Here is a 26,625-nt window from a genome sequence, read left to right on the forward strand (position 1 = left end):
AAGTGCTGGATGTCTTGAAACGGGTAAAGGTGGATAAATGCCCAGGACCTGATCAGGTGTACCCAAGAACTCTGTGAGAAGCTAGAGAAGTGATTGCTGGGCTTCTTGCTGAGATATTTGTATCATTGATAGTCACAGGTGAGGTGCTGGAAGACTGAAGGTTGGCAAACATGGTGCCACTGTTTAAGAAGGGTGGTAAGAACAAGCCAGGGAATTATAGACCAGTGAGCCTGACGTCGGTTGTGGGCAAGTTGTTGGAGGGAATCCTGAGGGACAGGATGTATATGTATTTGGAAAGGTAAGGACCGATTAGGGATAGTCAACATGGCATTGTGCATGGGAAATCATGTCTCACAAACTTGATTGAGTTTTTTGAAGAAGTAACAGAGGATTAATGAGGGCAGAGTGGTAGATGTGATCTATATGGACATCAGTAAGGCATTCGACAAGGTTCTCCATGGGAGACCGATTAGCAAGGTTAGATCTCATGGAATATAGGGAGAACTAGCCATTTGGATACAGAACTGGCTCAAAGGTACAAGACAGAGGGTGGTGGTGGAGGGTTGTTTTTCAGACTGGAGGCCTGTGACCAGTGGAGTGCCACAAGGATTGGTGCTGGGTCCCCTACTTTTTGTCATTTACATAAAGGATTTGGATGCAAGCATAAGAGGTACATTTAGTAGGTTTGCAGATGACACCAAAATTGGAGGTGAAGTGGACAGCGAAAAGGGTTATCTCAGATTACAACAGGATCGTGACCAGATGGGCCAATGGGGTGAGAAGTGGCAGATGGAGTTTAATTCAGATAAATGCGAGGTGCTGCATTTTGGGAAAGCAAATCTTAGCAGGACTTATACACTTAATGGTAAGGTCCTCCGGAGTGATGCTGAACAAAGAGGCCTTGGAGTGCAAGTTCATAGTTCCTTGAAAGTAGAGTCGCAGGTAGATAGGATAGTGAAGGCGGCGTTTGGTATGCTTTCTTTTATCGGTCAGAGTATTGAGTACAGGAGTTGGGAGGTCATGTTGCGGCTGTACAGGAATTGGTTCGGCCACTTTTGGAATATTGTGTGCAATTCTGGTCTCCTTCCTATAGTAAAGATGTTGCGAAACTTGAAAGGGTTCAGAAAAGATTTACAAGGATGTTGCCAGGGTTGGAGGACTTGAGCTATAGGGAGAGGCTGAACAGGCTGGGGCTGTTTTCCCTGGAGTGTTGGAGACTGAGGGGTGTCTTTATAGAGGTTTACAAAATTATGAGGGGCATGGATAGGGTAAATAAACAAAGTCATTTCCCCAGGATCAGGGAGTGCAGAACTAGAGGGCATAGGTTTTGGTTGAGAGGGGAAAGATATAAAAGAGACATAAGGGGCAACTTTTTCACACACAGGGTGGTACATGTATGGAATGAGCTGCCAGAGGAAGTGGTGGAGGCTGGTACAATTGCAACATTTAAAAGGCATCTGGATGGGTATATGAATAGGAAGGGTTTGGAGGGATATGGGTCGTGTACTGGCAGGTGGGACTAGATTGGGTTGGAATATCTGGTCGCCATGGATGGGTTGGACCGAAGGGTCTGTTTCCATGCTGTACATCTCTATGATTCAATTAAGAGTTTTTGTCAGGTTGCATTAAGGCTGGCTTAAGTTATTGCCACGGTCAATGTCAAAATGATTGTATGTGTAGACACAGTGATTGAATGTCAAACTGAAAATTTAATTCTCTCAATACTCACTGAATGATTTCAAAACAAGGAAACAACTTTCACAGTTAGTCTATCAGCTGTTGACAAGGTATGAGGCATAGTGAATAAAAACAAAGTGATAAACATAGCAGACCTGGCAGCAAATATAGACAGAAACTGAGAGTCATACTGGACTTGAAATGCCGACTCTTTGTCCGTTCACAGATGTGGTCAGACCTGCTCAGTTTCTCCACAACTTTCTGCTTTTATTTCAGATCACCAGCACCTGCAGTATTTAGCTTTTATTTGAGTAAAATTATTGTACCTGGATATAAAGATTACTTTGCACTTAGGTTTTGCCTCACGTGACATCTCAAAGTGCTTTATGGCCAATGAAATGCTTTGAAGTATAGTCATTTTTGCACCATAGGAAATGGAGCAGCTGATTTGCATGCTTACAGCTACCACAAAAGCCGTGTGAAAATGATCAAAATTGTTTGTTGAGGCGACTTTGACAGAGACATAAATAACGCCGAGGACACCACAGAAAACTTCCCTGCCCTTCTCTGTCCACCTGATTAAATGGAGCCTCAGTTGAATAGCTTATCTGCCCTACAACAGTGCAGTTTTCACTCATTCTTCCACAGGAACGGTCAGCCTACAATTGTGTTCAAATCTGAATGGGATTTGAAATACAATATTCTGAATCAATGAATAACAATCTTTAAGGGAATTACATACCTGGGTCAGGTGAGCAACCATGATGTCAGTTTTCACTGAAATCTTTCCATCGTGCAATGTATACATGAAAAGTTTATTAACTCCAGACAATAACCTACATACAAAAAAAAATTTACCTAATTAAAATGGCAAATCACACTCCATTGACGGTGGCATTGTTCATGGTGAAAACTTCAAATAAATTAGATTTTCTAAATTATGAACGTGAAAATTCAGTTGTTACAAATTTGTACTTCTGTTCCCTCGTGCCTATGTAAATTTATTTATTTTTTCTATCTGTGAGCTAAACATAGAAAACAGAAGAGATGTAGGCCATTCAGCCTATCAAGCCTACTCCACTATGAAGATGACCCTCTATTTCAAATGCGATAACACTCTTCCCATTTTCATAGGCATCTTTAGACCCTAGAAATCTACTTATTTCTTCAACATATTCAGTAACTTCTGCTCCACAGCCTTCTGTAGTATAGAATTCCACAGATTGACTGTCCACCCTGAGTGAAAAGGTACTTTGTCATCTTAAATCTAAACTGCTGACTGCTTATCCCACTCCCAATCCCAGGAAGGATATCAAACCTGCTTCCAGTTTGTCAAGACAGAATTCTGTCATAATTATGTTCTAATGAGACCACCTCTCACCTTTCTAAACAGGCCCAAATGACACAATTTCAGCTAATACAAAAAACCTGCCATCTCAGGAATCAGTCTGGTGAATATTCACTGTACTTCCTCCAAGCCAAATTGATATTTTCTTAGCTAAGGAGGCAAAAATTGCAAATAATACTCCAGATGTAATCACACCAAGGCACTGTATAGTTGCAGTAGGAATCCCTGGTTCCTGTACTCAAACCTTCTTGCAATGAGACCCAACATACCACTTGCCTTTCCAACTGTTTGCTGCAACTGCATGATTGCTTTCAGTGGTTGGCATACAAGGACATCATGGTCCCTTTGACTATCACCTTTCCCAATGTATCACCATTCAAATAATACTTCACCATTCTGTTTTCCTACTGAAAGGGACAAATTCATACTTATCAAAGCTATAATTCAACTGCTTAGCATTTGCCCACTCACTCAACAGTCTTGAAAGGCTTATACATCTTCGTCACCACTCAAAATCCTTTCAAAATTTTGCATCATCACAATAAAACTGGAAATAATAGGTTTGATTCCCTCATCCAAATCACTGACATATACGCTGAATAGCTAGGGCTGAAATAGTGATCATTGTGATACCCCACTTGTCACATCCTTCTATTCTGAAGACACCCCTTTAATTCGTCACTAATTCTCAATCCATGTCCTACTCATGTGCTTTGATTTTTGCACATTAATCTCTTAAATGGGGAGTTATCAAAAGCAAATATATATATCCCAGCTGAGTTGTTCTCGTTTGGTTTGGTTTGGTTTTAGCAGTCAGTAAGTCAGTTTTGAGGCTACTGGTCCAAGAAATAGCTCCATTGGATCTCTCTCTCTCGTAAGACCCTGTAATTGATTTAACCATTTTTTTGCCAAGGAGGGGTTTATGGGGCTTGTCGGATAGGTTTGGTTATTCTATATTCTGTTTTCTTTTGTTTATGTTTCATTCGGTAATTTTGCAAATAAATGATTTTGTTTAAAAATAAGTGGTTGGACCTGCTGCATCACTTCTGGAATATCAACCTTACACCTGCTTAAAACAACTAGCCCAAGTTAGGGTCCGGGCAAATTTCTTGAAATGTGTTGAGGGGGTCTGGTCTGGTGCATAACATTATATGCTTTACAGATTCCAGCATTTACCCTACTAATATTAGGCCAACTCAATCTATAGTTCCCATTTTTGCCCTCCATCACTTTTTAAATTGTGGGATTACATTAGCAAAGCTATAATATACTACGAGTGTTTCAGAATCTACATCTTCTTTGGTACACTGGGATCCGGATTATCAGGGCCTGGGGATTTATTAGCTTCAGCCCCATTACGTTCTCTAGCACTTTTTCTTTTACTAATATTAACCTCCTTCCCAGTAACCTTTGCTTCCGTCATTTCTGGGAAGTTATTTGTGTCTTCTTCTGCGCAGAGAGAACTAAGGTTGTTGTTTCATTGCTCTGCGATTTCCTTGTTCTCAGGTTGTAAGTTTGCTTGCTGAGCTGGAAGATTTGTCCTCAGATGTTCTGTCACCATGCTAGGTAACTTCATCAGTCAGCCTCTGATGAAGTGCTGGTGTTGTCCCGTTTGCTATTTATCTGACTTGATATGTTGTGCTGGGTGATATCACTTCCCGTTCTTTTTCTGAGAGGTTGGTAAACGGGGTCCAAATTGATATATTTGTTAATGGAGTTTGAATGCTAGGCCTCTAGTAATTCCCATGTGTGTCTTTGTTTATCCTGCCCCAGGATGAATGTGTTGTCCCAGTCAAACTGGTGTCCCTCTTCGTCAGTGTGTATGGGATACTAGTGATAGTTAGTCATGTCTTTTGGTGGCTAGTTCGTGCTCATGTAATCTGGTGGCTAGTTTCCTGCCTACCTGTCCAATGTAATGTTTGTTGCAGTCCTAGCAGGGTATTTTGCATATGATGTTCGTTCTGCTGGCTGTTGGCACAGGATCCTTTAAGTTCATCAAGAGCTGTTTCAATGTGGTGGTAGGTTTATGGGCTACCATGCTGCCTAGAGGCCGGAGTAGTCTGGTCGTCATCTCAGAGATATTTTTAATGTATGGCAGGGTGGCTAGAGCCTCACGGCATGTTGTGTCTTCTTGTTCAGGTCTGTTGCATAGGAATCAGCAGACAGTGCTTATAGGGTACCCGTTATTCCTGAATAGGTTGCACAGGTGTTTTTCTTTGGATTCTCTTAGCTCCTGGGTGCTGCAGTGTGTTGTGGCTCATTTAAATAATGTCCTGATGCAACTCCATTTCTGGGTGTTGGGATGATTGCTCCTGTAGTTGAGTATCTGGTCAGTGTGTGTGGCTTTCCTGTAAAACGCTGATCTGTAGCACTCCATTGGTTTTGCATTTTACCATGACATGTAGGAAGGAGAATCTGTTGTTGTTCTCTTCCTCTTTGGTGAGCTTTATACTGGTAAGGATGTTGTTTGTGTTTGTGAATTTCTTCCTCCCATTGTTCCCCATTTTCAGTTCCCTCGTTTCAGAATGTAAGAGGCCTACATGTTTCTTCATTAATCTTTTCATTTTTACAATCTTATTGAAGCTTTTAAAATCTGTTTTGGTGTTTGAAAGTTTACTCATTTTTTTTCCCCTCAAGAACCTCTTGGCCTTTCTTTGCTAAATTCTAAACTGCTCCCAGATCTCAAGCTTGCTATTTTTTCTAGCAATTTACACGACGACTCTTTGGATCAAATACTATCTTTAATTTTTTTTTGTCAGCCATGATTAAGCCACTTTTTCTGTGGTATTCTTTTGCTCAGAAGAAATGCGTAACTGTTATGACGCATGCGTTGTTCCTTTAATATTAATCGTTGTCTCTCCAATATCATGCTTTTCAATAAAGTCACCCTTCGTCTATCGCAGAACACTAACGCATGGAGTCAGAGAGTCATGCAGCATGGAAACAGACCCGTCAGCCCAACTCATCTATGCCAACCAGGTTTCCTAAATAAATCTAGTCCCATTTAACTATGTTTGGCGCTCATCCCTCTAAACTTTCCTATCCATACACCTTTGCAAATGTCTTTTAAATATCGCAATTGCACTTGCCTTTACCACTTCCTCTGGCAGCTTGTTCCATGTTTGCACCACACTATGGAAAAAGTTGCTCCCCAACTCCCTTTTAAATCTTTCCCCTCCCACTATAAACGTATGCTATCTATTTTTGGATACCCCTACCCTGGGCCTGGCACTTTGTTCTATGAACGTGACTTGCTACCAGGTCTCACTGCACATGGAAATTGATTGCTTCGTTATCTGAGCATTACACAAAACAAAACAAGAACTAGCTCAGCTTTCTTTGCACGAGGTCAACCGTTGCTATTTGTGCAACTTTGCTGTACTTCCCTACACTACAGCAATGACTAATTCCAAAATAATTTTTGAATGGAAGATGTTTTGAGTTATCCTGAGGTTAGTTAAATAAAAAAGCCAAACAAATATAAGATTGTTCAAGTCCTTTCCATTAATGAACCTTACCTAATATTTGTGATGCAGTACCATCTTCAATTTTCAGATTTCCATGGTTTAGAGTTAGGGCCCTGCTTTCAGATTGGATGCTTCCTTTTTATCCCAGTGAAAAATTCTATCATATTCTGGTCATTGTTTTAATTAACAATCTTTACAAATGCTTTGTGATCTGGATATCAAACAGCAGAAATTGCTAGCAAAATTCAGATCTAGCAGATTGGAAAGAGATAGAGGAAGGGAAGGGAAAAGTCAGACAAGCCAAGTGAAGAGGAGAGCAGGGTGGAAACTGGAAGTGAAACAATTACATTTTTCTCATTCCAAGTGAGAATGGGTAATTGCAATGTTATCATAATTGATGTACCAGAGAAAGAGATGTGAGTGAGGGCCCTGACGAGGATTGGAACAAGGAATGTCCTACATATCCCACAAACTAGACAGGCATACCAGAGCCACACGTGCTTACACATGGCCACACCTTTGATCTGAAGAAAGCAAGAGGAGTTAAAAGAGAAATTGTTCAAAGTAAGAGGAGCAAAGGAGAGTGGTGATGGAAGATGGGGATGATTCAGGCCTCTTTTCCAGGAGGAATCAGAGAGCCCCAAGACCATCGTGATGGGGATGGACAGATAGAGGGACTACATATTCATGATGAAGAAGAGGCAGCTGGGGTCCACCAATTGGAAATTTTGAAACCAACATAAAGTGTCAGAAGAATCGTGGAACTAAGTGAGAGGGATTGGACAAGGGGATCAAAAACAAAATTGAAAGGGGGTATGATTAATCCCTACGCATCGCATAAAACCAAGCCTAGGATAGCCTGTTCCCTAATTACTTCTTCACCTTCAAGAATTCATCTGCCACACTGTCATTATTAACGTATTTTGCCCAGTCCATATGTAGATTAAAATCACCCATGATTACTGGAGCATCCTTGTTGCACTGATCCATGTGGAGGTGAGCCACTTCCGGTGCCATGGACTTGGCTCTCACTGTAGTGCGCTCAGAAACCAAGCTGTTTTATTTACTTTTCCTTTCCTGACCCTTTCATAATTTCTGCCTGTACATTCCTGGGTTTTATTGCTAGAGCCTTGCATTCATATACCTCAGTGTATTTAGTTCTTGCTATTTTCTTTTCTGCATTATCCATTCATTCAAAGTGTTAGCGGAGAGGCTTTGAGTTATAGGGAAAGGTTGAAAAGGCTGAGGCTGTTTTCCCTGCAGTGTCGGAGGCTGAGGGGTGATCCTTATAGAGGTTTATAAAATCATGAGGAGCATGGATACAATAAATAGACCAAGTCTCTTCCCTGGGGCGGGATTGTCCAGAACTAGACGGCATATGTTTAGGATGAGAGGGGAAAGATATAAATGAGACCTAAGGGGCAACCTCTTCACGCAGAGAGTGGTAGGTGTATGGAATAAGCTGCCAGAGGAAGTGGTGGAGGCTAGTACAATGGCAACATTTAAGAGACATCTGGATGGGTATATGAATAGGAAGGGTTTGGAGGGATACAGGCCGGGTGCTGGCAGGTGGGACTAGATTGTATTGGGATGTCTAGTTGGCATGGACATGTTGGATCGTAGAGTCTGTTTCCATGCTATACATCTCTATGACTTCAATCTCATTTGCCAAGGGGTCAGCTTTCACTCAGTGATGTATTTGTTGTTCTGAGATAGAAGATTACATTATTTCCAGGACTAGTGCAGCTCAATGATTCTACACACGTTAACTTCATTATATTGCACAGTCACAATTAATTGTACTGCATTGTTACACTAACATCTTATTCCATCTCAAATATCCACATTCTTCAGGTATCTCTTAACCCCTGTTCAGCCAGATAGATGGTGTTTGAATGGTGTATAAATTTTATCTCTTTCATTCTCGTCCTACCTAAAGCAGCATGTTGTCAGTGTCAAAATGGCTTTAGAGTTATAAAGTCAGTTAGGAAAACTAAGGGTGTCCATGCCAGCATCCCTGGAAGCAATCCAATCAATCCCACTCTTACACTTTATGTCTCTCGTCCTACAAGACTTTTTTGCCTCCTGTCTTTGTACTCAATCCTTCTACTAATGAAGCCCAAACTTCCAATGTCTTGCTAACCACTCTTTCAATATTTCCTGCTAACTTCACCAGGGTGAGCCATGGATCTGAAACACAGAAGGGCACAATGGGTAGTCACAGTAATGAAGACATTGTGGCTACCTGTTCAACAGCAATAAGAGACTAAGTCACATCTTCCCACTGCAAGAGTTGTGTTTGCAGAAAGCATTTGGCTTCCATGAAAACACAGACAAAATCTGACCAAATTCTCAACTAATCTGTTGTTTACTCACTTTGATCCTTCCAAACAAAGATGGAATAGATCAGTCAGGTTGGTCATGTGCTTACTAATGACTGAAGAAACTGCCAAATAATAAAAATATTCAAAATGGGACTGTTTACTGAGGAGATTTCTACAAGGTGAACCAAATTATTTGATTATAGATAAGGCCTTGCATTCAAGATGAATAACCCTTTGCAAAAAGGCACAAAGTTCAAAATATTTGTGAAATCCTCCAGAAGTATTAAATGACTGGTACTTACCACAACATTTCTCGGACCACTTGGGTTTCTGTCACAAACATTCGTTCATCTGAGTAATATAGTGGATCAGTATTGTACAAATGCTGTTCCCTAGACAATAAAGTTATACTACAATCAGATAAGAAAAGTATTCATATTTTCAAACAAAAGCAAGAAACTGTATAACAAACAACTCGATTAAATAAATGTTGTTATTTCCTTTGTTAAAAGAGTAACTCATTTGCTGTGCTATAGATCTCAGTAGATGAATGATTAGTCAGTCAAACTGGCCATTTTTTGGATGAGCCTGGATAGCAAGTCTCACAGAAAATTAAGGAGGCAATGCAATGTGCAATGAGCCTGTATATAAAAATTTGTAGTGGGAGGCGGCCATTCAGTCGTCCCTAGTGTCAAATAAGGTCATGGTTTTATCTGATTATGGCCCTATATTTACTTTCCTATCTGTTTTACATAAGCCTCATCTCCTTTATTGATCAAAAATCTAAGCCTTGAATATATTCAATGACCCGGTCTCCACTGCTCTGTGGAAGAGAATTCCAAAGGGTAATACCTCTCAAAAAAAAATTCTTCCTCTTCTTCAACTTAAATAGGAGACCCGTTATTTTTTAAAACAGTCATTTCCTTGTTTTAAATACCTTCAAAATAGGAAACATCTTTTAAACATCTGCCTGGTCAAGCCCTTTCAGAATCTTAAATGTTTCAATAAGATCATCCTTTATTCTTTTAAACTTCTAACATTATAGTCTCAACCTTTCTTCATTGGACAATCTCCATCCAATGAATCAGCTTAGTGAGCGTTCACTGAACTGCTTCTAATTAAAGTATATTTCCTCTTAAGTAAGGAGACGGAATTTGTACTCTAGATGCATTCTTATCAATATCATGTATAATTACAGCTTATGCTTGAAAGATTAAAATCTCAACTGGAAAAAAAATAAGTATTTTGTGACTGTAGACTCCTACAGAGGAACCTTGAACATCTGGCATTCGATTATCCAAATTTCGGATTATCCGAACAATATTGCAAGGTCCCGATGCATGGCTATGTTATCCGGCATTTGATTAACCGATCGAAATACTCCCTGACTGTGGCTTTCGGACAATTGAGGTTCCTCTGTAAATCGTGATGAAATTGTCTGAAACTCATGCCTGGTCACCAGGTCCATGGCCCATGGCAGAGCACTTTACAAGAAGGACTGTAAAGTTGAACACTTTTTCTTTACTTCTTTATTTTTCTAATATTCTATGTTTTAGCTTATTTTTCAGTGTTTTAAGATGGTGCCAGAGAGTGGTGACACTATGGAACACTTCTTACTGTATTTTGTAACAAAACACAAAACACAATACATAAATCAAATCAAAATTAGAGGGTCTCATCTACATATATCATGAGCAGCTATAAATCAACATTCTTTTATATTATAGAAAATTGCAGCCCAATATAATTATTAAATAACATTGTTAACTGTTTTCTTACCAGACAGCAGCTAAGTTGGAATGCAGGTGAAAGCTGTGACTAAATTTAGACGATTTGGTTGTCCAGTACTGGGTGACCACATGTTGCTCCAGCCACAAGTTTGCTTCTGGTTCACCAACTAGATCAAGACAAATAATAACATCATGACTATTGTTTCACCACTACTTTGGATTTCAATATTTGAGAGAAAAATAATTGTTTAGAACAGTCTGCAAATGGAAGACTTCACAAAACAGTTCTGTTTTACAGTATTTCCTAGAATTGAAAATGAGACAAAATATCCTGAACAGCAGAAAGGCAATTCACGCAATCCTGACTGGAGACAGGACCATGTGCATTGATTGTGATGGGCAAGGAGTTACAAGCCAAAATCTATGGAAAATTAAACGGCAGATTTACATATTAAAACAAAAGACAGCTAGTTTAACAGTTAGAAAGGAACGTATTGCATCAGAGATATGGAAAGGGAAAGAGAAGCAGGTGTTGCTGTATAAAACGATAGACTGATATATGCTAGCTACAAATACAATGCTGGTAAGAAATGGTTCTGTGTTTGAAGATATGAACCTTAAGGCTGTTGAAGTAACAAACAGTCACCAAAGGGTGCTAGAAGACTGAGCAGAAAACTTTCAAAGGTACACTGGATCTTTGCACCTGACGTGGCAGGGCAAAGGAAGAAGGTAGGCTGTTGAAAAGCCATTGGTGTATGGAACCGAATACTGAAGCCTAGGTAGCTAGTGGGTGGGTGGCACAAACAGTCTTTCCTTTTCTTTAAATTGTCTGTTATGTAGTGTTCAGTCACTGCCAATTTTAGTTTGTTTGTTACAGTGAAAATCTTAAATCTTAAAATCTTGTGATGCTATTCTTTCCACCAGTCAGTGGTTGCCTTTGAAAGTCATCAGTTTATGGGGATTGTAATAACAAAATAAATTCTAGCGTTTTTCAATCTCGTAACCATTTTTATATCTATTTTTTGGATACGACAAGGAAATAACACACAACTAGAGTATTTGTCTGTTTCAGAATGGAAGCAATTAGCTGGATGCACAAACACCACCAACTTATTGAGTCTGAAATTTCCAAGTGTGTACAAACATCGAGTGCTCATATATATTTGTAGCCATATACACAGCTCAAGATTTTCTCTACCTTTCCTTTCCACACTAATTAGGTAAAACTGACTAAAGAAGTTTCCTCCAGGGACAAGGCTCCTGAAGTACTTGACTCTTTGAAAGATAAATCAGGATCTTGTAGAACCAAAGAAAATAGGAAAGATCAGACAGAAATGCCGCTAGCTTAGTTAAATACTTTCTAAGCCTGGGCTTCTCAAAGTGGTGTTTGGGACCTAAAGTGAGGTCACAACCTCTGAGAAAGAAATGGCTGACCACCCCCACATTCCAAATTGCTCTTCCAGATCTTCTCCTCCACCACCTTCATCAACTGTGACAATTCTCAAACTTCAAATTAAGGTCATGACAGAAAAAAAGTTTTGGAGATTGTTCTAACCATTAATGAAAACCTAAATGCTCATCCTGTCACAAAGGTTTTAATGTTCAATTCATATCTATGTTCAGGAGTATATTGCACATTAATATATAGCAGACAAACACATTTCTTAATATAAATAGTTGGAAGAGTCCAGTTGAACTACATCTACTTTACAGATGACAATTTATGTCCCACCTAATATTCTCCACTTCTCTGTTAAATAAATAGATCACAAAGCTCTGGGACTCTCTAACATTTCATAAGTCGTCATTTTTTCACACAAACTGAAACAGTCATAATCAGTGGTTCCCTATTACCCATAAAATCAATTTTTAATCAGAATTTCAGGATTAAAAAAATCAATAGTGAGAATCATTGCTTATTTTTTCTAACTCCTAGTCTTAGATTCACTGTTCAAATTTAACCATTGCAACACAGACTAGGGATCAAACCTAGGATTGTTTCGCTGCGCAGAGACTTAGTAAGCCACTGTTCAAAGTCTAACTTTCTAAACACACTCAGCCCAGCAGGATGAGCACATGGTCTGAAACAAAACATACCCTTTGAAGAGACATGTGATGCAACTTTCTTGAGCTGTGCTTGTTCTTCTGGTGATGTTTTGTCAACTTGAATTCCAGAATCTTCTCTGCTGAGACACTCCTGGAGCTCTTCTTCACTTTCTTCTTCAGACCACTCCTAAACAATAAAATATTTATATTGTAGTTCAAAGTGTCATTTCTGAGATATAATGGTTATAGATGAAAATGAGAACAAAGTTGAATGGAAAACATATGCAGAAGTGACCAGAAGCTTAGTTGAAAAGGTGGCTTTCATAAAAGAATGCAGTTAGAGAGATAAATAACATGAGAAAAGGTTTAAATTGGGTGTTTTAGAGAGAGTAGAACTGAGATTGCTCAAACTTCTGCAACTAAAGGGGAGAACACTCAGAGGATCAGAACCAGCACGCCCAACTGTAAACGTGGAAACATAATAGCTATGGAAAGTTGCAGACATGGGATAGATGAGGATATGAATCTTAAATTTACACAGGATTTTAAGTTCAATGTGTCAGGGACAAAGAAGGAGTATATATTTGTTTCCCAAAGTATAGCACAGAATCCAGACAGCATTCCTTCCAGCAAATTAAAATTAAGACCAAAGAGAAAATGCTGGAAAATCTCAGTAGTCTGGCAGCATCTGTAAGGAGAGAAGAGAGCTGACAAAGGGTCAGTTAGATTCGAAACGTCAACTCTTTTCTCTCCTTACAGATGCTGCCAGACCTGCTGAGATTTTCCAATATTTTCTCTGTTGGTTCAGATTCCAGCTTTTAAAGTGAAATTGAGAGCAGGTGAAGGATGAGACCAGCAATTGTGATATAGAAAGCGGTTGTAAATAACATAATGACAGCCTCTTTAGGGCTTGGACAATGGTAAAGCTGAGTGATGGTGCAGAAAGTAATCTTGATGTGGATAGAATGTGATATTTCAAGTTTAGCTAAGCCACTACACATCAAAAATTCATGGTTCAAGAAGGCACTTCATCACCTTCCCCTGTTCAGTTAATGGTGAGCAATAAACAGTGGCTTAGCATCTGTTGCCCACATCTCATGTTGAATATAAAGAAAAAATGAGGTATATTAAACAAAATAATGGGGACAAAGTATCACATTTTGGAGGATGTGGCAAATCAAAGAGTAGAGACAAGGCAATAGAGGAAGATATCAGTATGGAAAATGTGACAGGAAAGGTCAGAGTACATTCCAAGACTAAATCAACAGGTAAGACTTGAGGCTACAAAAACAAAGACATGTGGCAGGTCAGAAGGTTGGACAAAAAAGAAACAAAAAATGCATTAAGTTTCAAAGTTAAGCATATTAGAAAAAGCTGGCCAGAAATATAGAAGCAGATTGCAACAGTTACTGTAATTTTTAAAATACAAAATGTTAACAAAGTGAGCATAGAAACTATTGAAAATGAGACTGGAGAAATAATAGAAAACAAGGAAATGCAGATGAATTGAACAGGACTTTGTACCAGACTTCACCATAGAGGGTTCGGGTATACATTAGAAGCAGCGATAAGTCAAGAATTGGAAGTAAAGGAAGAACTCAGGAAAATCAATCTCAGAAGTGATATTGAATAAACTGTTGGAGCCACAGGCTGACAAGTGGCCAGTTCCTGGTAGAATTCACTGTTGGGTCTGAAAAGAAGAAGTGACTAGCAAATTATTGTTGCATTTACTTTTCAAAAACTCTACTGATTCAGGGACAATTCCAGTAGCTTTGAAGATAATGAATGCTAGTCCTTCATTCAAAAAGGGAGAAAGTGGGAAATTTCAGGACAATTAAACTAACATTCATCATTGGGAAAATTTTAGAAACTTTATTAAAGAAGTTATAGCAGGGCATTTAACAAAGTCAGCATTGTTTTGTGAAAGGAAAATCATATTTGACCAATCTAGTTCTTTGGGGACACGGCACATGCTGTGCATAAAGGGAAACAAGATTTCCATAAGGTATTTGATAAGATACAGTATTAAAGGTCACTGCAGAAAATAAATGTTCATGGTGTAAGGGTTAGCATATTGGCATGTACGTAGGGTGGATTGGCTAACAGAAAACAAAATATAGCATAAATGGGTCTTTTTCAGGTTGGCAAAAATGTAACAAATGGTTACTACCTTTGGTCTTAGAATCGTAACTGTTTACAATTGATGTAAGTGAAATAGATGAAAGGAGAGAATACATGAATGCCAAGTTTGCCAATGACAGAAAGATCGATAGGAAAGTAAGTTGTCAAGAGCACCTAAGAAGTTATGCAACCATAAAGAAAAGGTTAAGGGAGTGGCGTAAGGTTGGAATCTCAATATAATGTGGAAAACTTCGAAATTATCCATTTTCGGAGGAAGATTAAAAAATAAGTATATTGTCTTAGTGGCGCAAGACTACAGATATGGGAGATAAAAGAAAGAATAGTACAGCACAGGAACAGGCCCTTCAGCCCACCAAAACTGCACTGACACATGACGTCTTTCTAAACTAAATACCTTCTGCCTCTGTGGTCCATATCCCTCCATTTCCTGCCTATACGTATTGTTGTCAAGATGCCTCTTAAACATTGCTATTGTGATGCTTTCACTTCCTCCTCCAGTAGCATGTTTCAGGTAACTTTGTGTAAAAAACTTTCCCCTTATACCTCAACCTTATGAGCCCTAGTGATGTACATTTCTACCCAGGGAAAAACACTCTGACTATCATTCTGTCCATGCCTCTCATAAGTTTGTAAACCTCTGAGTTCTCCTCAAAACCAGGCAACATCCTGGTAAACCTTTCCTGCACCCTTTCTAAAGCTTCCTAATCTTTCAGGTGGTGTGATGTCCAGAACTATGTAGTATTCCAAGTGAGGCCTAATTAAAATTCTATACAGCTGCAACATGCCTTGCCAATTTTTATACTCTATGCCCCCATCAATGAAGGCAAGCATGCCATATGCTTTCTTGACCATCTTACTCACTTGTGTTGCCACTTTCAGGGAACTGTAGACCTGTACACCGAGGTGTCTCTGTACAGAACATAACAGCGCAGTACAGGCCCTTCAGCCCTCGATGTTGCGCCGCCCTGTCATACTAAGCTGAAGCCCATCCCACCTACACTATTCCATGTACGTCCATATGCCTGTCCAATGACGACTTAAATGCACTTAAACTTGGTGAATCTACTACCGTTGCAGGCAAAGCATTCCATACCCTTACTACTCTCTGAGTAAAGAAACTACCTCTGATATCTGTCTTATACCTATCTTCCCTCACTTTAAAGTTGTGCCCCCTCGTGTTTGCCATTCCCATACTTGGAAAAAGACTCTCCCTGTCCACCCTACCTAACCCTCTGATTATCTTGTATGTCTCTACTAAGTCAACTCTCAACCTTCTTCTCTCTAACGAGAACAGCCTCAAGACCCTCAGCCTTTCCTCATAAGACATTCCTTCCATACCAGGCAACATCCTAGTAAATTTCCTCTGTACCCTTTCCAAAGCTTCCACATTCTTCTTATAATGCGGTGACCAGAACTGTACACAATATTCCAAGTGTGGCCGTACCAGAGCTTTGTACAGCTGCAGCATAACCTCCTGGTTCTGGAACTCAATCCCTCTATTAATAAAGGCCAAAACACTGTATGCCTTCTTAACAACCCTGTCAATCTGGGTGACAACTTTCAGGGGTGTGTACATGGACACCGAGATCTCTGCTCATCTGCACTCCCAAGAATCTTACCATTAGCCCAGTACTTTGCATACCGATTACTCCAAAGTGTATCACCTCACATTTGTCCACATTAAACTCCATTTGCCACCTCTCAGCCCAACTCTGCATCCCATCTATGTCTCTCTGCAACCTACTACATCCTTCATCACTATCCACAACTCCACCGACCTTAGTGTCGTCTGCACATTTACTAACCCACCCTTCTAAGCCCTCATCCAGGTCATTTATAAAAACGACGAACAGCAGTGGACCCAACACCAACCTTTGCAGTATGCCGCTAGTAATTGGACACCAAGATTAATGTTTGTTAATGTTTCTAAGAGTTCTGTCATTTATTGTCTGCTTTCCTCCTGCATTAGACTTTCCAAAAAGCATCACCTCACATTTGTCTGGATGAAATTCCATCTACCATTTTTCTGCTCAAATCTCCAGCCTATCTTCCTCACGATCTGTAGCTCCCCCAATTCTTTGTGTCGTCCGCAAATTTACTAATCAGCCCATCTACATTCTCCTCCAAATCATTTCACAAATAACAGGAGTCCCAGCACTGATCCTTACGGAACACAACTGGTCACAGATTTCCAGTCAGTAAAACACTTTTTCACCATTACTCTGTCTTCTATGAGCAAGCCCCAGTTCTGTATCCATCTTAGCAGCTCACTATAGATCCCATGTGACTTTACTTTTTGCATCAGCTTGTTATGAGGGACCTTGTCAAAGGCCTTGCTAAAGTCTATGTTGATAACTTCCACCACCCTGCCCTCATCAGTCATCTTTGTCACTAGCAAACAATTAAGAAGGCTAATAGAATATTTTAATACAAGGGAAATTAAATACATAAGTAGGGAGGTTAGCCTTAAGTTATAAAGGGCACTGCTGAGACCACACCTGGAGTCGTCTGCAGAGTATTGGCAATCTTACTTAAGCAAGGATGTAAATGTTTTGCAAGAAAGTCTGAGAAGGCTTACCAGGCTAATAGCTAGACTGAGTGGGTCAATGTTTGAGGAAAAATTGAACAAGCTAGATGTGTACCTGATGGATTTTAGAAAAGTAAGAGGTAACTTGACTGAAACAAGAGGATGGAATATAATGTGGGAAGACGTCAGGTTACACACTTTGACAAGAACAACTTAGAAGCTGAATGTAATTTAAATAGAGAAACACTGTGGAAACTTGTAGCACTGATGGATTTGGTAGATCTTGTGCATAAATCACAAAAAAGTGAGGATACAAGTTAAATGGGTCAAATTAAAGGCAAATGGAATGCTGGCTTTTATTTGAAAGCAAGTGGAGCACAAGATTAGGAAGATCTTGTTAAACCTAAACATGGTGCTAAGACCACATTTAGAATGTTTTGAACAGTTTTGGGCCCCTTTTCAAAGGGGAGATATACTATCATTTGTGGAAATACAAAGAAGGCTCACTAGGTTGATCCCAGGTATTGAGGGATTTTCTTATGAAGAGGTTGGGCCTGTACTTACTTCAGTTTAGAAGAATTAGGGTCATTAAGTATATTTCAGGCTGAGATAGACTTGTAATCATTACAACAGGATCTGGGCCAATGGGCTGAGAAGTGGCAGATGGAGTTTAATTCAGATAAATGCGAGATACTGCATTTTGGGAAAGCAAATCCTAGCAGGAGTTATAAACTTAATGGTAAGGTCCTAGGGAGCGTTGCTGAACAAAGAGACCTTGGAGTGCAGGTTCATAGCTCCTTGAAAGTGGAGTCGCAGGTAGATAGGATAGAGAAGGCGGCGTTTGGTATGCTTTCCTTTATTGATCAGAGTTTTCGGTACAGGAATTGGGAGGTCATGTTGCAGCTGTACAGGACATTGGTTGGACCACTGTTAGAATATTGTGTGCAATTCTGGTCTCCTTCCTATCGGAAAGATGTTGTGAAACTTGAAAGGGCTCAGAAAAGATTTACAAGGATGTTGCCAGGGTTGGAGGATTTGAGCTATAGAGAGAGGCTGAACAGGCTGGGGTTGTTTCCCCTGTAGCGTCGGAGGCTGATGGGTGACCTTATGAAGGTTTACAAAATTATGAGGGGCATGGATATAATAAATGGACAAAGTCTTTTTCCCTGGGATCGGGGAGTCCAGAACTAGAGGGCATAGATTTAGGATGAGAGGGGAAAGATATAAAAGAGACCTAAGGGACAATGTTTTCACGCAGAGGGTGGTACATGTATGGAATGAGCTGCCAGAGGATGTGGTGGAGGCTAGTACAATTGCAACATTTAAAAGGCATTTGGATGGGTATATTAAGAGGAAGGGTTTGGAGGGATATGGGCCAGGTGCTGGCAGGTGGGACAAGATTGGGTTGGGATATCTGGTCAGCATGGACAGGTTGGACCAAAGGATCTGTTTCCATGCTGTACATCTCTATGACTCTAGGTGTGACAATGTAAACTTCAAAACTTTAACTTCATGGACTGAAAGAATAAGAAATGATTTTTTTCTGGAATAAATTATTTCTCAAGATGAACGTGACAAAGACAAGCTATTAAACAAAGACTGAAAGCAATGAGTGAACTAACCATCCCTGGAAAAAAGCAAGATAAACAATGCTTCCTGGGAGAAAGGGGATCACAACTGCTTTGACACCTGCTTGATAAATTAGATGTTTTATTGCTAGAAAGGACAACTTATTGCCCTACAGAAGATTTTAGGAAGTTAATTGCAGGAAAAGCTGTGTTTAACAAAGAACAGAAGAGCTACTTCTGATAAAAGGGGTAAGACACAGCTTTGAGGTCTCCAGGAAATGTAATCAATGTTGGGGACAAATTATCAATGTCATATCAGAAACTTCAAAGGGAGAAAATTGTATAAGAGTTCAACATCAGAACAAGCCAGTAGCAGAACTTCAAAGAACACTGCACAAGGATCAAACACTGGAGACTTCCAGAGACAGACATTGTTGGTGAAATCGTGGCCTGATTCTATCACTAATCAGGTAATAGCTAAATTGGGTTGTGAGGTAACTGCTTTCTTGAGGGATGAAGAGCTTTTGCCCGAAATGTCGATTCTCCTGCTCCTTGGATGCTGCCTGAACAGCTGTATTTTTCCAGCAATGCACTGTCGACATTGCTTACTTGAGGGGGCTTATTTTAGTTGGTACATACAATAAAGTTTAAATCATTGTTTCAGTACTTGACTGTGTGAGATTTGTTAATACCAAGCCAAATTGAAAAGGTAGCTTGTGGTGATTTACCCACATCAAGGGTATGGAGACAGATATGGAGAATAAACAAGAAAGTGGAGTTGAGGATTATAAGATCAAACAAGATCTCCTTGAATGGCAGAACAGACTCAATGTACTAATTGGCCTACTTCTGCTGCTAAGTATTATAGTCTCCTGAAACAAAAGGATGAAAGGTTATTATGGGTAGGCAAGAATTTGGATTTGGGGTTATAATCATATCAAGCAAAGCAGGCCTGTGTGATTGAATGGCTGACTCTTATTCCTTTTTTGTATGTTTCTAAATTACTGAAAAAAAACCTCAAGGCTCTGTATCTGAATGTTCAGTGTGTTCAGAACAAAACAGATTAACTGAAAGCATAATATGATCTAAATAATTATGATCTGATAGCTGCTAACTTCAGAGACATTGCTGCAAGGTGACATAGTTTAAGATCTGAATATTGAAGAGTGCAAGGCAGTTAGGAACAAGAAACTAGGAAAAGGTGAAGGGGTGATTGATGGTATTTGTGAAATAGAAAAGGATGACCCAAGTCCAAGAAACCAGGATGCAACAATATTTTAGGTAGAGATACAGAAAAATTTGTAGGAGTGGTATACATCTGTTGTATCTGCTACAGTATGTTGGAGTAAGAGATTAGATTAGATTAGATTACTTAGTGTGGAAACAGGCCCTTCGGCCCAACAAGTCCACACCGACCCACCGAAGCGCAACCCACCCATGCCCCTACATTTACCTCTTACCTAACACTACGGACAATTTAGCATGGCCAATTCACCTGACCCGCACATCTTTGGACTGTGGGAGGAAACTGGAGCGCCCGGAGGAAACCCACGCAGACACGGGGAGAACGTGCAAACTCCACACTGACTTGATCAAAATATAACATCCTGAAGTATCCCAATAGCATGGCTATCAATAGAATGCTTCTTTGTGTCGGAGAATCTAGAACTAGAGATCACCATTTGAAAATAAGGGGACGGAGGCTATTTAAGACTGATGAGGCTATTTTTATTGCTCTAAGGTGCCAAGTGTCATTCTCAAAAGGCAGTAGAAATAGCATCTTTAAATATTTTTAAAGGAGAGTTGGATAGATTCTTGATAACGAAGGAGGTGAAAGGTTTGCAGGGGTAAACAGAAACATGGAGTTGAGGTTATAATCTGATCGATCATGATTTTTGAGTGCAATGGAACAAATTTATTCCTTCTTTGAATTCTCATGTTCATACTCCAATCTAATTAAAGAAGCTAATTGCAAACATTTAAAAGTCAATCTTATTGCCTTTCCAAATGTTGACACATCTATGTAAACAACATAGTTGAATGGAATTTTAATTGATTCCTAAATTAAACAAGCTGATCCCCTATAGATTTTAACAAAGAGTGATGGATACAGCCCATTGTTAAGGGCTGTTGTGCCATAGTGACAGCCTGTCTCGCTCTAAGCCAGGAGGCCTAGGTTTAAGTCCCACCTACTCCAGCGGTGTGTCTAAACATGTCTGAACATGTTGATTAGAAAATATCTTTAATTCCATGGTTATATATTAACAAAATTTTATGAGAAGACCATGTACTTCATGAGAATGGACTCAGCACATTTCTGATCAGCTCATCAGAAGTATGACAATCTAAAAGTTATATAGAGAAAGCCCCAAATTTAAAATCCAACAAACAATAAAATTTAGTGGGCAGGGTCAGGCAGTAACATTAATGACTGGTTACATTTCTTAAATTGTATCATGGTAATTTAACCATGAGCTTGTATGCTTAAACAGAAAAGGAGGGCAAAATATTCTCAACACATACAAAAAATGATCAAAATTTTTTTTCCCCCAGGTAACATGTTGGAAATCAATGCAACATTTATTGGAACATCTGGAATAGGCCAACTGGCCCTTCAACCTGCTCCACCATTGAATAATTAAGTAGAATGCAAGTTGTCAGCAATTTTAGACAGCGTTATGTACCTTAGCTCCATATCATAGGAAAACAGCAGAGAACTTCCGCTTTCTCAGAGAGAGTAAGTATTATAAAAGGCTGCACACACCTACCTTTCAATAGTGACCCGATAGATGCCCAAAAAGATGCAAGTTGCCTTCCAACTGGAAAAGCACAGCAAGAGCCAATGGACAAAAGAAAAGAATAAAATTCAGGTAGGTTACTCACTGGAGTGTCTGGATATGGGCCGATATCAATTTCTTCACCTTCCATTAGGTATTTCCCCCAGTCAAAATCATCTTGTTGCACTACACAAAAACAACACACTTCAGTCAGTGCAACAACAGTAAGTTGCATTTTATCTAGATTTAAAGTTCTTGTTCTTGATTAAATTTCTTAAAAAACCTTACTTCTCCACTTTTTTGTAACATATTGTGCCACACCTAGACTTAATGCCTTTCTAACTGCAACCTCTTTTGCAAATTCACTTTTCCCTTACCATTTGCAGCCCTGGATTTAGCAGCTTAGTCTCATTCTTCAATGTGAACATTCATTAAGACCTGCCTTAAAATCCATCTTTTTGTTCAAGCTCTCTTCTACCAATCAAGAATTAAGTATTCCCCTGACACCCTCCAATTCACCAACTGCTGCTGTCCTTCCAGTCTGCACTTTGTAATTTCCTTTCAAACTCTCTTGCATCATTGTCCTTGTTTATTTTCAAAATATTTTGAAAAAGCCAACATTTCGGCTGTGTCTGGTTTCTTTTTACTCCCTATGTTGCTTCACCTTGAGTTTCTACATACCTCCCCCATTGGAATATATTCTGTTGGAAGTTATACAATTGCATGTAGCCCAAGTACATATTTTTTCATTGGCAAGACTGCAGAAACCCATCTGCAAAAGAAATGGAAGCTCAAGAAAAAAAAATACAAAAAAAAAGGAACAGATCATCAAATGAAGACAAAAAAAATGTAAACATTAAGAATAATTAACAAGGAAGGAAGCACTCCTTCAAAGAATCAGACCAGGAAATAAAAAGGGATTCTTGAGGTGTTGTTTAAGGGACATACAAAATCTTCCCCAAAACAGGAATAGAAGATTAAGAATATTAACACAGGTGAGCAAATTATTTAGCCAATTTAAAAAAGAGCTTTAGAATTCAAATTCAACACATACAGAGGAACCTCGATTATCCGAATACCAATTATCTGAAAATCGGATTATTCAAAGGTCCCGAGGTCCCGGTGGAAACATTGCAGTGTTCCCAACAGTGATCGCGTTTTTGTTTACACTGATTAAACAGGCGCTGTCTCCAAATGACTGACTGCCCACACCCTCTCTCTCCCCGCACTTTCCCTGGAGTTCTACACAGGGGTGTACCCTACACCTTCCCCAGATAATCTCTCCAATATTGTCCTGTACAGGGCAAATGTGGAACCTATCAAAAATTTGCAGTAAAAAGTTGCGTGTGTGTCTGTGCATTATTTGGAGACTTACCCCACAAAGGCAGCAGGAGCAGCAGTCTTGTTGTTGGTGTCGAGTCCAGCTGCCCCAGAGAGGGAGTGGGTGTGTACGGGGATGGGAGGCAATTGGCGGATGGTGTTGGACGGGTTTGGGGACAGGTAGACATTCTTGCATTGAGTCGGGGGGGATGCGGGGATGAAAAGGGTTGGGGGAGGCATGTTGGGGGCGGTATTGGATGGGGGGGGTCGGTGTTGGATGGTGTTGGGAGTGGGGGACAGTGTTGGACAGAGTCGGGGGTGGGAGGATGGGATTGAATGGTGTTGGGATGGGGTTGGACGGGTTTGGAATTGGGAGCGGTGTTGGGGGCGGGGCAGGGTTGAACAGGATTGGGGGTGGGACGGTGTTGGACAGGGTGGGGGGTGGAGAGGGTGGGGTCTTGCGCGCTGTGCTGCTGCTGCAGTTTCCTGAACAGGGAGCAGGCTTTAAAAACTGAGCCCCAGAGGAAAGGCATTTATTCAATTAACCGAATATCCAAATGAAATAGTGCCCTCCCATTAAGTTCGGATAATCGAGGTCCCCCTGTAATTTGGTTGTGATGTGACAATACTATGGCTTTACGATGTATACAGAACAACCTCAATTATCTAAATGAGATGGGTGGGGAGTGTTTTGTTCAGGTAATTGATTGTTTGGATAACGGATGGTTCAGATAATGAATAGTGTTTTTATGGGATCTTAAGATCTTGTTTGGATAATCCGAAATTCAGATAACTGATGCTTGGATAATCAAGGTTGTTCTGTATTTTGTCCTGGATATTTTTGCAGTGAGGCTTTGAGCCATAAGTTCTGAGCTGTTAGTTCTAAGCCAATAAAGTAAACAGCTTAAGAAACCTTGGAGACCTTTTTGTTAAAAATGGAACAATAGAAACAGCAGGAATGGATGGAGTCTGACTCTCTCAGAATCAGGGTTTTAATTTAGTTTTTAGTAGTTGTTGGAGTTTTGAAGTTGGTTGTGAAAGCTGCCATATCCCTTTCTCTCTCTCTGCCAAAAAATTCTCTTGGTGTTCTGGAGAACTGGAGAAACATCGCAAGTAAGACAATATATTTTACTGAATTTGCCTTTGCTGAGGGTGTGTTTATTGGATGTTACTATATTGGAACAGTTGCTATTTAGGAGTTAAGTGGGCGGCACGGTGGCACAGTGGTTAGCACTGCTGCCTCACAGCGCCTGTAGATCCGGGTTCAATTCCCGACTCAGGCGACTGACTGTGTGGAGTTTGCACGTTCTCCCCGTGTCTGCGTGGGTTTCCTCCGGGTGCTCCGGTTTCCTCCCACAGTCCAAAGATGTGCGGGTCAGGTGAATTGGCCAAGCTAAATTGCCCATAGTGTTAGGTAAGGGGTAAATGTAGGGGTATGGGTGGGTTGCACTTCGGCGGGTCGGTGTGGACTTGTTGGGCCGAAGGGCCTGTTTCCACACTGTAAGTCTAATCTAATCTAATCTAATCTAATCCATTATTCTGTTAAGTTTTCCAATAGAATTGAAATTATATTAATCCTTCTTCCTTTCCTTTGTATTTTAACTGTACCGTAACAATAAAGTGTGTTTTACTTAAAGCCGAGTATTGTAACCTATTGAATTACTGGAACAACTTGCCTTTCAATATTTTTTAAATTATGGTCTCGGCTACCTCCCTGATATATTTGAAGGGTTTGGTCTGATCCATACAGTGCTAAAGAGAGAACATTTCTTCCGTACTTTTACATTTTTAGGATAAAAGTATAATCAGCACTTCATTTACAGTCAACATTGCCCCAGTTTATTTCAGCTTCATCCAAAGGAATAAGACATCTTTGGAACAGGAGAGAAGCAAAGAGAGATGAAGCTGAATCTCTTCAAGATTACATCATTGCTGCAAAGTTATATAACTAACAGTTAGATGTCAAATGAATTAGCAGTCATGATTTGGAGATGCCGGTGTTGGACTGGGGTGTACAAAGTTAAAAATCACACAACACCAGGTTATAGTCCAACAGGTTGAATTGGAAGCACACTAGCTTTCGGAGCGACGCTCCTTCATCAGGTGATTGTGGAGGGCTCGATCATAACACACGATTTATAGCAAAAATTTGTAGTGTGATGTAACTGAAGTTATACACTGAAAACTTGATTGTCTGTTAAGCCTTTCATCTGTTAGAATACAGTGATAGTTTCACTTCTTTCATGTGTAAATCACAAAACCCTTCTTTTTAGGCTAAAAATCACACAACACCAGGTTATAGTCCAACAGGTTTAATTGGAAGCACACTAGCTTTTGGAGTTGCTGTTAACAATGGTGATAGCTAGACAATATGTTGAAGGTGTTAGCCCCCTGTGTTCTCTGTCTATGACCTGATGTTTAGATTGATTATGTAAAACATTATGTAAAACTCTGTTATCTCACTTTTTAGATTAGAATCAATCTAAACATCAGGTTATAGACAGAACACAGGTGGCTATCACCATTGTTAACAGCTCACCCGAGAATGCAACTTTTAAAAAAAGGGTTTTGTGATTTACACATAAAAGAAGTGAAACGATCACTGTATTCCAACAGATGAAAGGCTTAACAATCAATTTTTCAATGTTTAATTTCAGTTACATCACACTACAAATTTTTGCTATAAATCGTGTGTTATGATCGAGCCCTCCACAATCACCTGATGAAAGGGCGTCGCTCCGAAAGCTAGTGTGCTTCCAATTAAACCTGTTGGACTATAACCTGGTGTTGTGTGATTTTTAACTTCACTCAGCAGGTAATTGAAGGACTTTTAACCAATCCAAGCATGGCAGGAAGAGCTTGAACCCACAACTACCATTGTGCCACAAGACACTCAAATCAGAAACATTTACAACTAGAATCAGCAGTCATTCAAAACCATATGGGGAGACTTCAATGGATTTCAAACCTATCATTTGGCTCCAACCACAGGCTGCTAGATGTTTTCAATCAACTCATTACGACATGTTATGACACACTGAGCATGTGGTTAGGGAAACAGCCAATACAGATCCCATTGGGGATAAATTTAGACACAATTGAAAAACTAGACAAGTTCAGGATTGTGTGGCAAAATAGATCATGATGTGGTGTAATTTTCAGGATCTGCATCAATTTCTTTCTGCAGTCTTCGTTCAGGTAATGCAGAAAGTGAAATATTGCAGCAAGCGTTTGTGTAAAATAAAAATGGAGTACAAAACTACTTTCTCAGATTGTAGGAACTCTTGACAGACACTCTAAATCTAATGACAGGTTCTAAGTCTTAAAACTTTAACTTTCTGTTCCTTCTTCCAATTCCATCCTTACATTAGGCAGTTTTATTTATTTTTTAAAAAGTGAAATCAAAGTTAAAAATAATAGCAACACCTGTTCATGCTAAAAATAGAAGCTATATAATAAATAGACATTTGTGTTTGAGGAACGTAACATTTAACTCTCAGAACAGATGCACACTGAATAAAATTAGCCCAAATTTCTCAATGCCATTTTCAATCACTTCAATTACAGCAAACCTTTTATTGACTAGCATCTGTGGGACCAGCAGTTTGCCAGTTAATCAAATATTCCAGTTGATCAAGAGGTCCACATAATCAATGTGAAAACACACTCTACGTAATAGAAACGCAATGCAGGGGTATA

The 26,625-nt window shown here is 39.7% G+C and overlaps 1 protein-coding gene across 2 annotated transcripts in view; it reads right to left on the reverse strand.

Annotated features, from left to right (window-relative positions):
- The window catches only part of tubgcp5 (tubulin gamma complex component 5), an 80,269-nt gene that overhangs the window by 36,811 nt on the left and 16,833 nt on the right, over positions 1–26,625 (reverse strand). Inside the window, exons 1-6 of one of the 2 annotated variants that reach the window (XM_060826844.1) lie at positions 21,984–22,093; positions 21,713–21,792; positions 12,644–12,779; positions 10,596–10,713; positions 9,119–9,208; positions 2,420–2,513 (exon numbers count right to left, since the gene is read on the reverse strand). In XM_060826844.1, coding sequence (XP_060682827.1) covers positions 2,420–2,513; positions 9,119–9,208; positions 10,596–10,713; positions 12,644–12,779; positions 21,713–21,757 — 483 coding nt within the window. In that variant the 5' untranslated portion in view covers positions 21,758–21,792; positions 21,984–22,093. Of the gene's footprint in view, positions 1–2,419; positions 2,514–9,118; positions 9,209–10,595; positions 10,714–12,643; positions 12,780–21,712; positions 21,793–21,983; positions 22,094–26,625 lie in introns of those variants that run through there. The other variant, XM_060826843.1, reaches the window with a different exon arrangement.

The sequence above is a fragment of the Hemiscyllium ocellatum genome, chromosome 6 (assembly GCF_020745735.1).
Source record: "Hemiscyllium ocellatum isolate sHemOce1 chromosome 6, sHemOce1.pat.X.cur, whole genome shotgun sequence".
NCBI lineage: Eukaryota > Metazoa > Chordata > Chondrichthyes > Orectolobiformes > Hemiscylliidae > Hemiscyllium > Hemiscyllium ocellatum.